This window comes from Nothoprocta perdicaria, unplaced genomic scaffold, assembly GCF_003342845.1.
Source record: "Nothoprocta perdicaria isolate Ctin4 unplaced genomic scaffold, notPer1 scaffold_31, whole genome shotgun sequence".
Taxonomy (NCBI): domain Eukaryota; kingdom Metazoa; phylum Chordata; class Aves; order Tinamiformes; family Tinamidae; genus Nothoprocta; species Nothoprocta perdicaria.
In genome coordinates this window covers 1,105,128-1,118,041 of record NW_020455544.1, presented here as the reverse complement: position 1 = coordinate 1,118,041, position 12,914 = coordinate 1,105,128, and the positions used below count along the sequence as shown (strand labels likewise).

At 38.6% G+C, this 12,914-nt stretch overlaps 1 protein-coding gene across 1 annotated transcript in view; it reads right to left on the bottom strand.

Moving 5' to 3' along the window:
• Positions 1-12,914, bottom strand: part of TTC29 (tetratricopeptide repeat domain 29) — a 111,494-nt gene that overhangs the window by 33,285 nt on the left and 65,295 nt on the right. The window contains exon 10 of the mRNA XM_026042654.1: positions 12,262-12,493. Coding sequence (XP_025898439.1) covers positions 12,262-12,493 — 232 coding nt within the window. The remainder of the gene's footprint in view (positions 1-12,261; positions 12,494-12,914) is intronic.

The following is a 12,914-nucleotide window of genomic DNA, read 5'->3' as shown; positions in this document are numbered from 1 at the left end:
GTTCGTTTGGCTTGTATATAAATTTTGATTTCTATAAAACTGTCCATAAAAAACAAGTTGTGAAGGCACACAGTAGTACTGTAATTTTATTTAATTGAGGATAGGGATCTTTATTACTGAATTCTGAGCCTGTGCAAAAGCAGGATTTGGCTCCAGAAGTACTAAAACATACAATCTGGGCTGGATGAAAAGACTGTTCAGACCTCTTTAGATCTGGGTTACCAGACAAAGCATCCTCAATCATAAATGAGCATCTAAAMCACTTCCTTTTAGTTCAGTTGCACCTCTAGTAGAAGATGAAATACGAGTGGATTACCTCAATAAGATGAATTCAGAAATGTAGCTGTTTTCTTGCTGTAGAAGCTTATGTAAAGGGAAGACTTTTGAATTATGCAAGAGACTTTGAGTAAGAGACTTTTCCTGGCACTTAGAGAAGCCATTTAAGAATAAACAGTGACCTTTCCTTCTGTACGGGCTGATTTTTCTTACTGGAGAAGCCCTTCTCCTCCTTCCTCTTTTGTGATGGACACCTATCTACTCATTACTGAACTCATCTCACACAGATTGGTCAGGAAGAAAATTGGAAAACACATTAAAAAAAAAGGAAGCTTGTATTTTCTTTATATTGTATTTTCTTTCTRCCTCTTTCCATCAGTCATGATGATAAGAAACTACATTCCATCATATTTAATCCAACATCTAGGTAACGCTTATAATTGTTCTTTTCAGAAAGCATCACAGAATCCTCTATACTCAGTTCTACTGCATCTCAGATAAATCTTTTCCTCAAAGTTACTGCAAAGACAGAAGTAATGGTTACTGATTGCACTGGTTGTGAGTGATAATTAGACAAAAACAAATCAGTTTATATATATATATATATATATATTAAAAAAAAAAAAAAAAACGCTGCATCATTTTCCCCTCTAGAACACGCATAACATCTATAAAGATGCTCTGGAAGATCTACCATCATTGGGTATCTTTAAGAAAAGGTGAGAAAATCTTCTGTTAGAAATGACATAAAGAGCAGAATGTAGTTGTTCCTGCCTTGAGGAGCAACTTAACTTCTTAAATCCTTTCTATTACTATTTTTCTATGATCTTTTTTTTTTTTCCCTAACTCATTAAATTGCACAGTTCTGGAAAAGGCTAGAGATGCTGCTGCCAGGTGATTTGGGTATCTTCAAATTAACCCCACAGGTTTTGGCACTGAGAAGTGGAGAGACTGCCAACCGCTCTTCACATTCTCCCTAGCCTGCCTCTGATCCTTCTAACTGGCAAGAAGTCAGACTGAACTTACAAACCTCTGTGTTTAAATGAGGCAAAGTCCCAGAGTCCTCAGAAACAAATGCTTCAGAACCAGATTATGGAAAAAACAAAAACTAGACTGTATCTATGTGGAAAGTGAATGTATCTTTGATTGCCGTATCCAATGATCTCAAGGTTACTTAAAAYTCTGTCCTATTGCCTCATTGTTTTCAATTTCTTTTTTCTTTTTAATTTTTTTTTCCTCCTCATGAGTGGTGAGGAATGCATCTTTCTCTATCAGAAGATGATTCTTCCCTATTTACRGTCTGCACTGAGGAGAAATCTTTTGCTCATATTATCATTAACATGTAATCAGAAGAATCCGGATAATACAAAAAGAAGAGGTCAAGAACTGCTTTACAAYATATGACCAAAACAATAACTGAAATACATTAAAATTAATGATAATTATACTAATGAATTTAAAAGAAAATATAACTGGAAAAAGACAACAAGGCATCACGGTCTCCTCACCTGACATAGCGCCTCAAAAGATGCCAAATGTTGGCTTCCCTTGGCCCTATGTCTTACTCTGTGCTAGGCTTACCTGTCTTGCTCTCRTATAGATACGGAATCAGCTAGCAAGAGCCTCTAGTAACAGTCATCACATTTGTCCAACAGTTCAGCCTAACTCAGGTGCTTAAGGCATCAGCTAGGCAACAGCACGTTGTACAGCTGGGTATGGAAGAAGTACTTTGGCAAAAAGAATCTGAAGAAACCACTTACTGCAAATGCCACAATATTCCTATGTCAATGAATCACGCACGAGGTCACAATCTCTTTCTGCAGAAACACAGAATCTGATATGACAGTAAACAATTTACCTGCCTCAAGAAGATGGTTTCAGATGGACACGATAAGGARTATGTTTTTCCCCATAATATTTATTCTGCCTTTTTGCTTAGGAACTGAAAGGGATGAAGAGATGCCTTGCATTACACTGACTGTGCTGCACTTCCTTCAAGCTATACTGATGTCTTCTTGACTCTAACCAAGCGGGGAGAGCAACAGTGCTGCTTTGATTCTCTGGTAAGTAAACTGACATGGAGAAGGAATTATACTGCTGTCTGTGCCTCTTGTTACCTTATACTGCAGTCTGTGCATAGTATTACCAACTCCAGATGGCTCAGGGAACAAGGGATTTAACTTGAAAATAAAGGCTGTAAGAATCTAACTGTAGGACGTAAACATAAGATCCTGAATCTGCCACACAGTGTATTACTGTGAACCTGTTGAGTCAGTCAACTTTRTATTTTAAAATATCATCTCTAGAAATCATAGTAGGACTTAAAATGCCTGAATATACATAGCCTACAAAACTACAAAAAAGAAAATCAACATATGTTGTTACTGGGCCTAAGCTAAAAGGTTTGAGCTACCTCAAAACCTTCTAGAAAAGAATGAAGCCATGTGCACCCAGARATATATTGCTGCACGCACACAAATGATGGGCAGGTTGTGTTCTGCAGGTAGAAAAAAGCACCAGAGTTGAAAAGGGTCCAGAAAAGTCAAAACACTTGGGACCAAAAGTCCAGATCTTTTACTTATTTTACTTCAATGGGAAAAATAATCTGAAAATAACACTTACTCTCTCCAATCAAAGGTTAAAAAGCATATGTTGTTCACTTCTTCCATTTGCCAATTGTTGACAGCTGCCAATACAGGGATTTGATTTCTTTATCCAAGCATCACAAACACTACATTAGTATCTTCAGAGGACGATCTTGACTGTGAGAGCTGCAGTTTCACTGCCCCAACTCAATTACTGCATTCTTGAACTGCAATGTATTCATTTGTGGGCACTGGGGCAGCCAGTGGGAGGGTATTGATTGGAGTATAATGTCATGTGTAGCAGCGAGGGTGAGATGAAAAGTGTTTTCTGCTTAATGGGTTGGTATTAAGTAGGTGGGAATGGCTTCTAATTAGCCAACAATTGCTGTGTTTCTCAGTTTCCCTCCTTCCCCTCCTCCCGTCGGTCACCAGCTGCCAATCTCTCTCTCTTTTTCCCTTTTTGTGTGGAGTTCATTGCTCATTGCAGTGAAAGCCTTTGTTTAAAAAAGAGGGCTCCCAGGGTCTCATCTGCCAGGGTACAGCTTGCTGCCTGCAATGAGTAGCAACTGTCAGTTTATTTTATCTCAACCTTTTCATCATTCTGCTGAAACTGGTCGAGTGAAACCACCTGAGAGACCTGAGGATTCAGTACCTACAAGTCATTAGCCAGGACTGCTCAGTCTCTCCCCACACAGCAAGTCAACTGAACACTGCTTAAAATATAGTCCACGTTAACCCCGTATTTTCCTATGGCCCTATTAGAACTCCATGTGCATCCTCCTTATTTTAGATTTTCTTCATCACTCCTTAAACACACTAGTATTATGATCAGCAAGTAATACATTTTCCAGTGTTTCTCAACACAAATGCTCGAGAAAACTCTTATAAATGTAAAATATAATATAATAAAATCTATTTATTATAATTCCTTTAATCTGAACCTCCTTCCATCTGAATCTAGGTTATGTCCTCCAGCATGAAACTCATACCTAGTAACTTCCCCAATTAGTGAAAACCCGCTTACCTCAAAGTTTTGATGATGCACCTCAGATAAAGGGACAAATTCTGCTCTTGTTTACACCTCTGCAACTCCCCTCTAAATCAACATCACACAACAAAAAGCAGTATTTGGCACAAAATTTTGAAGTATTTGCAACATCTCCTTCTCTTTGCTATGCAGTCTCTATGTGCATATATAGATGCACATATGCTTGTCTATCTGTACACATACATACACATCTGCTAAACAGCAAACATAATCGCAGTACAGCCATTRTAAGCACATAAAAGTATGTGAGAGAAAGAAATATTTTTAGCTTTGAATCAAAACCAATTAATTTACATARATCAAATTTCAAAGTTAATAGCCAGAACAATCTTTTTCTGGTGATGACTACAAGTGCAATAGATTAACTGTAAACAATTTTAATATGGCAATTCTCCCATTTAAAAAAATAAAATAAAAAGTGGACCATTTCAAGCTACATAGAAGATAACAAGAACAAAAAAAGTATCCTCTAACATTTCAGTTGATCTATCTTTCATCTTAATTTTATGACTGCAACATGTAACTGCACATATACAAATTTATCAACATATAAAATAGGATTTTCTTCCCTTTCTGCCTCRACACTGAGCTATGGGGGGACTGCTAAGGGTACCAGTGAGGCCACGCTCACTCTGGAGAATGACACACTTAAGTTGCTGCTCAGCAAACGGGAATGCTCCCAAGTCAAAGGACTGGGCTACTCACCAGCCTGAAGTGGCATTTTCTGCTGAGGGAAGGAAGGTGGCAGGAAAACAGAAGGCCGCAAATGGGCACCAGCATAAGAAACTGATGGCAGCCCAGTGCTGTGCAGCATGCATYCGCCTCCCCTATAGGTTCGTATGGAATATAATGTGCTGATTTCCATTGCAACTACTGRGGCAAGGTCTGGAGTTCCTGTTCCTTAAACTCCAGGGATGCACAGCATAAGTTCAGTAAGATTGCTTTATGGCAAACCAGTCCTCCCTTTTTCAGGTTCTATTTTATACCTACAGTGACTTGAGTGCTCAGTGCTACCACACAGATGCCCAGACTTGACTTAGAGATGCCACCAGACAGCTCAATGTCTAAGCAGAACACATTGTGTTCAAACAATTTGCAAGTAACAGCCAATATGAAATATAATTTCAAGATGAACAACCTAGTTTGAATATCAGCTTTCAAAGTTACTGTTTAATTTAAGAAACAAACACAAGGTTTAGCTGCAAGAGGTGCTGATAACTTACAGGTTTCACTTTGAAAGGAGCTGCAGGAGATGAGCTCCACACAGGAGGTGACATTGGCTACATGGTGTTTGACTAACATACATACCAACTATACTTGAAAATTTCAAATAAATGCTGGAATTCTTATGAAAATGGATTTCAAAGTGCTGTAGCTACCACAGAAAAAAAAAAAAAAAAAAAGAAGTCTTCCAGAAACCATTCTGAATCAGGTTCTTTTGAGCATGTACTCTACTTGATATGTAATAGAATCAGTATTACAGAGCAATAGCTCCATGTTCAAAATTGCATATTACACAAAACACTGTATAATTACTTCACTCTGTGGCAAGACTCATATATATAAGCCCTTAAATGGAAATATTCTCTATTACTGAWAATATTGAATGCTTAACTAAGTAGAAACAAGTGGATGAGCCTGGGGGCACGATCATCTGTTCAAGCTTGCATTTGGATCTTTAAGTTAATTTATCACCAGTTGTATACTTGAACTTAGTCAATACGTTCCACAGGTGATTAAGGTTTCTTTAAAGGCTATTTTGATACTTGTCAATTTTCTGTTAAGCAACTTACCTAAAGAGGGAGGGAAAAACTTTACTTTTCTCTTGCTCTCATCCCCATTCTTCACTTCTATATTAGAGGGTACAGTACACACAAGGAAAGGAGACAATAAGAAAACAACCATTTCAGGAAATGAGAAATACATCAACATAGGCTCAATGGTCTCAGAAAAGAGAGGCAGCTTTATGGGAAAAGGGACACGTTGTTTCACAGRTATATTAATTGTGTAAGTATGATATTTCACTTTATTAAATTGCTCATTCTGAAGATAAATCATTCGAGTCTTTACTATCTTCAGACCACAGAGTCTTAACAGAAAGAACAGAAAGAGAACTCCTAAAATGCAGTGAAAAAAAAAAATTGGGGAGAATGGGGAGGAGGAAGGTGTTTGGTGCACTCACTGTGACTCCTGGGATGACCTAGCTCTGTTACAGGAAGCATGTGCTGAATACAGGTTTTTTTTTTGTCTTGGCTTTGATCTTCCCCATGCACAGTTTGTCAAGGACCTTCTGGTTAAGGAAGGGTTTGCAGCAGMGATCTGTAGTCTTGCTGGTCTGAGGTCAATCTCTCTCAGGTAGCATGTTTGCAAACAGTGCCAATAAAGGGTTTTTTTTTGTGAAGTCTAAATGAAAGCAACCTTCTCAATATTAAACAAACCCAAAAGATCTTTTGTGCTTTCTGAGGATTGATTTTCTATCTTGAGAATAAGAGCCTAAAACCACCAGGGACATCTCTGCTCATGTGTGTGGCGAAGGAAAGGGGCCCACAATGGGTGCCTGTGGAGAAGCCCTAGAGCCTCTTCAAAGTATGAGCCAATGGGTTGTGCTTCCTTTGCGGCCTACAAGCAGCGGGGAATTGCCCAAGCACGGAAGCCACCAGCTGCTCTGCTTTGTGACTCCTCTCTTCTTCAACGCACTTCTGCTATGGACTGCAGGCATGTGAAATACATCTAAGACTTCAAGGTGCCTTCAAATCAGAGCATTTCTCCAGATGTGATCTAGTSGGGTTGGGAAGGAACTGCCATATCTTTTGCCTTTTTTAAGCAGCCTACAGGATCAGAGCTGGACCGAGGTTCTGCCCCAAGAATTTTTGACCCTTTTAGTTTGGTAAGGAGCTCCTTCTTTTCCCCCCACGTAGAAAAGCTGACCTTGCAGCGCACCAGGCTACACTATCTCAGTGCATAAAGCTGTCCTAAAGGCTCTAACAGTACATTGTACTTTGAACACCAATTCCACACTTTTTTTTTTCTCCCACAAGAATGAATAATTTAACTTATTTAGGCAATATTTTCTGCTGAACTAGAAAGCTTGCCTGAGAAAGCACAGCTGGATGCAACTGATATTTAGCACATAACATCACTACAGCATGGTAAGATTAGAAGTTTCTACAGAAAAATATATGATGCCAGAAAAATTCAGATGAGAGATCTAAATCTTCCTCTGGTAAGATTATTTTCCACTAGCTGTGGATAAGGTATTTTCCACTAGCTGTGGATGACAAGAACCCTGGCAATCACATTGGATGACAGTAGAATTATAATACTACTTAGACATAAATGACTGCCAACTGTTAACAAAAAGTAAGAAGACATTTCTAACACATTATTCCATGCTTAAAAATASTAGTAATAATAGAATTTGAGCCCTCTTCTGAAATGTGGTACTGCCAAGCTAGAACCACAGACCTGACCTATATCTGATTATGGGTGCCAATTTCTGGTTATTTAATGATAACTTCAGATAAACTCAGATAACTTCAGCAATCAGCATAAAACAGACCAAGCTACCGAGCCACTGTGCTCATGGCAAAATGTCCCAGAGGCTTTCCTGAGAAACTGGTGCTTCTAATCCTTGGCCACAATATGCTAAGTAACTTTTTCATCATCCTCAATGTTTTTTCCCACATGTAATCCTTTCTGAAGTCCCACCTATAATCACCACCACTTTCTAAAAATATCCGGGAATAGCACTTTAATATATATTTCCATCTATAATTAGCATTCTGTATATTGCAGCAGTGAATGGAAGAAACAACCTTTTAAYGTCTATTTGCTGCCTAGTGGAATTTGCCCATATACTTCTTTCTACTGTATCAGCCCATCACATTATCTTAACATTTACTTTAGGCAGTTTGCATTAATATCGAAGGTACAGCCTAGAAAAAATACCATTAAAATCCTTTCTACTTCTCATTATTTTTGGTCACACTTACTATTTTGAAAGCTTAAATGATCTTTCCACTTCTGCAACTCTCTGTTGGCCCGGAGCCGTGAGCACACGGGCTGGCCTTGGGGCATGGGGAGCTGCCGCGCCAGGACAGCGGGCGCAGGGAGAGGGCAGAGAGGGCCCAGCAGGTCCCGGCCGCGCGCAGTCCCGCCTCTTCCCAGCACTGCCAAGGGAAGCTCTGAATCCATCTTCCTCACAGCGGTGGGAAAGAAACCATACTTTGGTCTGCTCAAAGTCAGTACTTTGTCACTCACAGCATAAACACTTCATTACCTTTAATGATACTCTACAAGTTAGTTGAAGCTCATTAATATATTATGAAGYAGACACCTGCTAACACAAGCCTCTACCTGTCCACTGGTACCAGATAGGACATGCATTTTAAGAATGCACACCTGGGTAAGCTACAAAAACTACAATGTTGATTTTCACCAGTGCATCTTTTACATGTTCTCAAATCAAAAACATGCTACCCTGATGAATGTACAACTGCTGATGTACTTAAAAACTCCCTTCTCCTCCTTCCTGCCACCTCCAATCAAAACCAATCTTCACCAGGTCCCTCGGCGTACTTGTCAAGTGCACTAGCTGAACTTACCAAAACGATACATAAATTACAGGGCTGTACTAACTTACAGTACAGAAGCATTTTTAGAATTTGTCTCTGTAATCTTTGTCTCACTTCTAATTAACATTCTTTAGGGATAATCCTTTTACTTGTGAATGACAGTCACGTATCGATTTGACCTCAAATGCACCTGGAGAGATCTTTATTCTACACCACACTGGCAATTTTGTTTAAGCAAATCTYGTACAGAAAAATGACTATAAAACATCTTAAAAATCTTTTAAAAGTGTAAATTGGTAATAGGACAATCTGAATTTTTACATAACAAAAAGGACACATTTTCACTATGGAACGCACCTTTCCATATATCTATAAAAGGGAGCTGAAGAAAGAATGTTGAGGGAATAGCCATTTGGGAGTAAGACCTAAAGCTCATTGGATTGTATTTTCCAAGCTATAGTTTCAGCTTGTTCACATGTTTTAAAACACATTGAAGCTTGCTCAGGCGTGGAATGCTAGAAATAGCCCTGATCATCCTGGAAAATGAAAGAGTCAATGGTACAAGATAATATGTAAGACTTTGAAATTGATGCTAAATTAAGAAAATCACTTATGCTGTGCTTGTAGCTCTTATTTAAAGCCACACAAAAACCCCACCCCACAATAAAATGTTAATTTTGCAAAGTTTAATACTCAAAAAAAAAAAAAAAAAGAGGAAACAAATACAAATTCTACTGTCTGGTCAAAAGTGTATAGGGTTTCTCAAGAAAACAATTGAATCATTTCGGTAAACGTTCAGAAAACAATACACGTTCATATTAGCTCTTTTCTTAAAATTGTCTAGACCTCTCTAGAAGGTCTTTCCAACCTTAACCACTCGGTGTGAATCTGTGGTGATTCCAGGCTTGCCAGACACAGTTATATAGTCCAAAATATGCCACACTTGCACAGAACGCAGTTACTCGGCAGCATTTCATGTCATCAATAGTGCTTGATCCATTTTTTCCCCTTATTTCGGCACCTTTAATTACTACTAGCCTTTCATGAAGGAGACTATTATTTCAAAAACTGGTGATATATATTTTATCATTAGGCGATGATKATAGTAATGCAGTTGGTTCCTTTTTAGTCTTTAACATGGATTCACAAGCTTATTTTGTGTGTCATCCTCCCCTCTCCCAATTTTTTAAAATACAATTTCGACCAAAACAACCCAAAACATTATTTGTATTTGCACTGACATCTTACAAAGGCATAAATTACTCTTAAAAGTGAAATCAAGCCAAATACAAAGGAGAGAAACACATTCTCCATTGCATTTACAAATACTGTTTTCTGATAAACCTATCCCTTTTGTCTATGACATATGTAGTCAATACATCCATTTTATTAATAAATTTTGAGTAATTAATGGTTCTTCCTGTCTGGTTATTGAAATGATTGATTTAGAAAATAAGCCTTGGTTGAAAGACAGAAGATACCTCGTAGTGCCTGAATTTAAATGTCATGGTTTTTCAACTGATCAAGTTATCTCTTTTGCTTAAGAAGGCAGAAACTACTTTTTTCTTTCTTTCTTTTTCTCTTTTTTCTTTTTAAGTCATGGAAAAATTACCCAGTTAGGACAGTTAGAAATAAGAACTTAGTACCTTCCCTTTTCCTTTCATTAGATTTCCCTGCAGATTAAGAACCATCATTGAATCTTGTCTTTAGCTGTTTTACCCTCAAAAAGGCTGAGAAAAATCGAGCCGATTATCAATGTTGAGCTGTTGGAAAGAGCTGGAAGTACCATTCTATTATCACAGCAGGAATTTGCAGAGTGATGAGTTCATCACAGGACACACGGACATTCTGCTAGAAGGCAGGATAAAGGCTTCACCTGAGAATGAAAGCCAGGGAATCTTAATATTGAACTGCTGCCAGGCTATGCTTTGCCATACACAGAGATTAAAAATGTAGTGCCAGTGCTAACTACGGACTTGGCACACAAAACACAAAGAATGTTACAGCCAGTGMTGACAGCGTGATACTGGGCTTTCTGGGATGTAATCTGGGTATCATGAGAGTAAGCTTAGAGCACTAATGCGAAAAATGATGCTGAACTGGAAGAGCTGCTAAATATGCAGCAGCCACAGGGTTCCTGGAGTTAAYGGGAGCTAAAGTGACAACTAATACGGAAAGTAACAGAAGGTAAATGAGGCAGAGATGTTTAAGGAAGAGAGTCCAAGCAGCCCAAACTTATTTCTGGCACCATGCATGCCAGGGAACAACAGGCTTTTCTAATCATAGCCTTTTAATCCCTGAAGCCCTGCTAAAAGGGAGTGTGAAACTTAAGCTGAAAGCAACACCTATCATTTCAGAAAATCTGAGTATTATAATGTCTGGAGAGTGGAATGCATGGAAGTCGAATGGAAAAACCCTCCTCTCCTGCATGTTGAAGGTCACCCTAACTGTCTTTTCAGGGCTCTCATTTTTTTTTGTGTTGCCATTGCATTGGCCTCCTACTTATTGCAGACACTGTGAATGACCCTCACATGAAGGGCTACAGAACTGATTGAAAGAGGATTCTTCCTTGAGCCTCTCYGTTGCAGCCCTTGGTATCTCAGACATCCTGCAATGCAAGTCTATCAACTTACTATCAACTACCTGGGACTGAGATGAAAGAGGATCCTACAATTTTGTCACAGAACAGAGAGAGGAAACTGGCAATACAACCATCTGCTTAACAGTGGCCCTCAGCATCATGACTGCTTTATCTGTCATGAAGGAGACTGGCTAACCTTCAAAAGTGATTCATCAAAAAAAACAAAAATCAAAATATGATCTTCAAGCACGGAAGCATTTTCTAGAAAACTCAGTTAAGCTCAGTGGGCAGATACACTCAAAGGATGGGAGGAAGGGAGAGACTATCACAGCATTTTGAACATCTCTTATTAAGGTAACAAACTCCACATTTAGCTCTAGAAACTCACTGTAGGCAAAAGGCACTAGCACTGAGAAAGAGCTATCCTGTTACCATCACCAACACTCTAAATGMAGGGCTACTTCACTTGTCAACCCTCCCGACTGCCAGCTCTTTGGGTGGAAAATTTGCAGTTCTGATTGCCTTATTTTAAGATATATTACAATGGGGTGGAAAAAAATTACCAGTGAAAGAAAACATCCACTGCAATTAAGACAGGAAACCACAGTGAGGAAGTTACTATATATRCATATATATATATATATCTGTAATATAAATATATATAAATAAAAAAAAWATATATATGTATAAAAAATTCTTCTGATCATATTATATCTGTCAGGAATATGGATGTCAAAACACAAAACAGAATGTTTTTCTGAGTTCCGAACTCCGTCTACTGTTTTAAACAGAACTGAAAGCAATTTGTTACAGAAAGCATACTTCAGATTATGCTTGAATAAACAACTGCAAATGAAGATATGTTTTGTGGGGGGAGGAGGTTAAAATCCTGATTATTAGACTAAACCAATATATCACTTTTTGCCTCTGACTGTGATGTTTTGAAAAACAGCACTGAAATACTCACCAATCAAGTGAAGACCACTCCAGTCTTTTGCTCCTTGCTGTACTGCATTTAAATCTATTTAATTCAGTCTTTAAAATAAGCATAAAAAGAAGTAAATGTAACCTGCATTCACTACAAGGCTAATCCAATGCGATTAAACCCAGCAAATAATTGAATAAAACTCTACAAGAAAAGCAACTTAACCACTAAGGACAACCCAGCACTAATGTGTTTCATAACCAGTGCCTCACCGGCTGTAAGAGGGTCAGCGCACACGTCACTTCTGCTCTCCTTCCAAGCCAGCAGGTACCTCATGCTGACGAGATCTGCTGCTTCGGTATGGCTGTTAACTGCCACCATCATTTTATGAGCCCTCGCAATGCCGTAGTACGTCTTGGTTTCATCCACTAAGGGCAAACTACTTAAAGTGTTTGCTGCCTCAAATGCTCGACTGAAATATTCAAAAGCTTCATTATAGTGCCCCTAGTAGAGAGAGAGGAAAAGAAAAAAAAAAGAGAGAATTGGTGCAATTAGTGAGACGACCATAGCAAATCAGGCTAACATACCCAAAAAAGCGAAATGAGAATTAACAGAGTTTGTCATAGTAATTCCATCAGAGTTGCATATTAAAATAAGGAACCTAGCTAACAAACTGAGAGAAATTAGAACCATACCTGTGCACAAAATGAAAACAGGCATTTTGGGAAGCAAGAAGCCTATGGGTAAACAGTAATGACTAGAAAGTGGGAACTTAGCACTACCCAGGAAAGACAGAGAAGGTGATGAACAGTGTGGTGACAGAATGGAAAAGAAATAGCAGCGATATCGATAGAGCAGAAGGAAATTGGTCAAAGTCACCTTGGAAAAGACAGGAGAAGTCATGCTGCTGGTTTACTAAAGGACC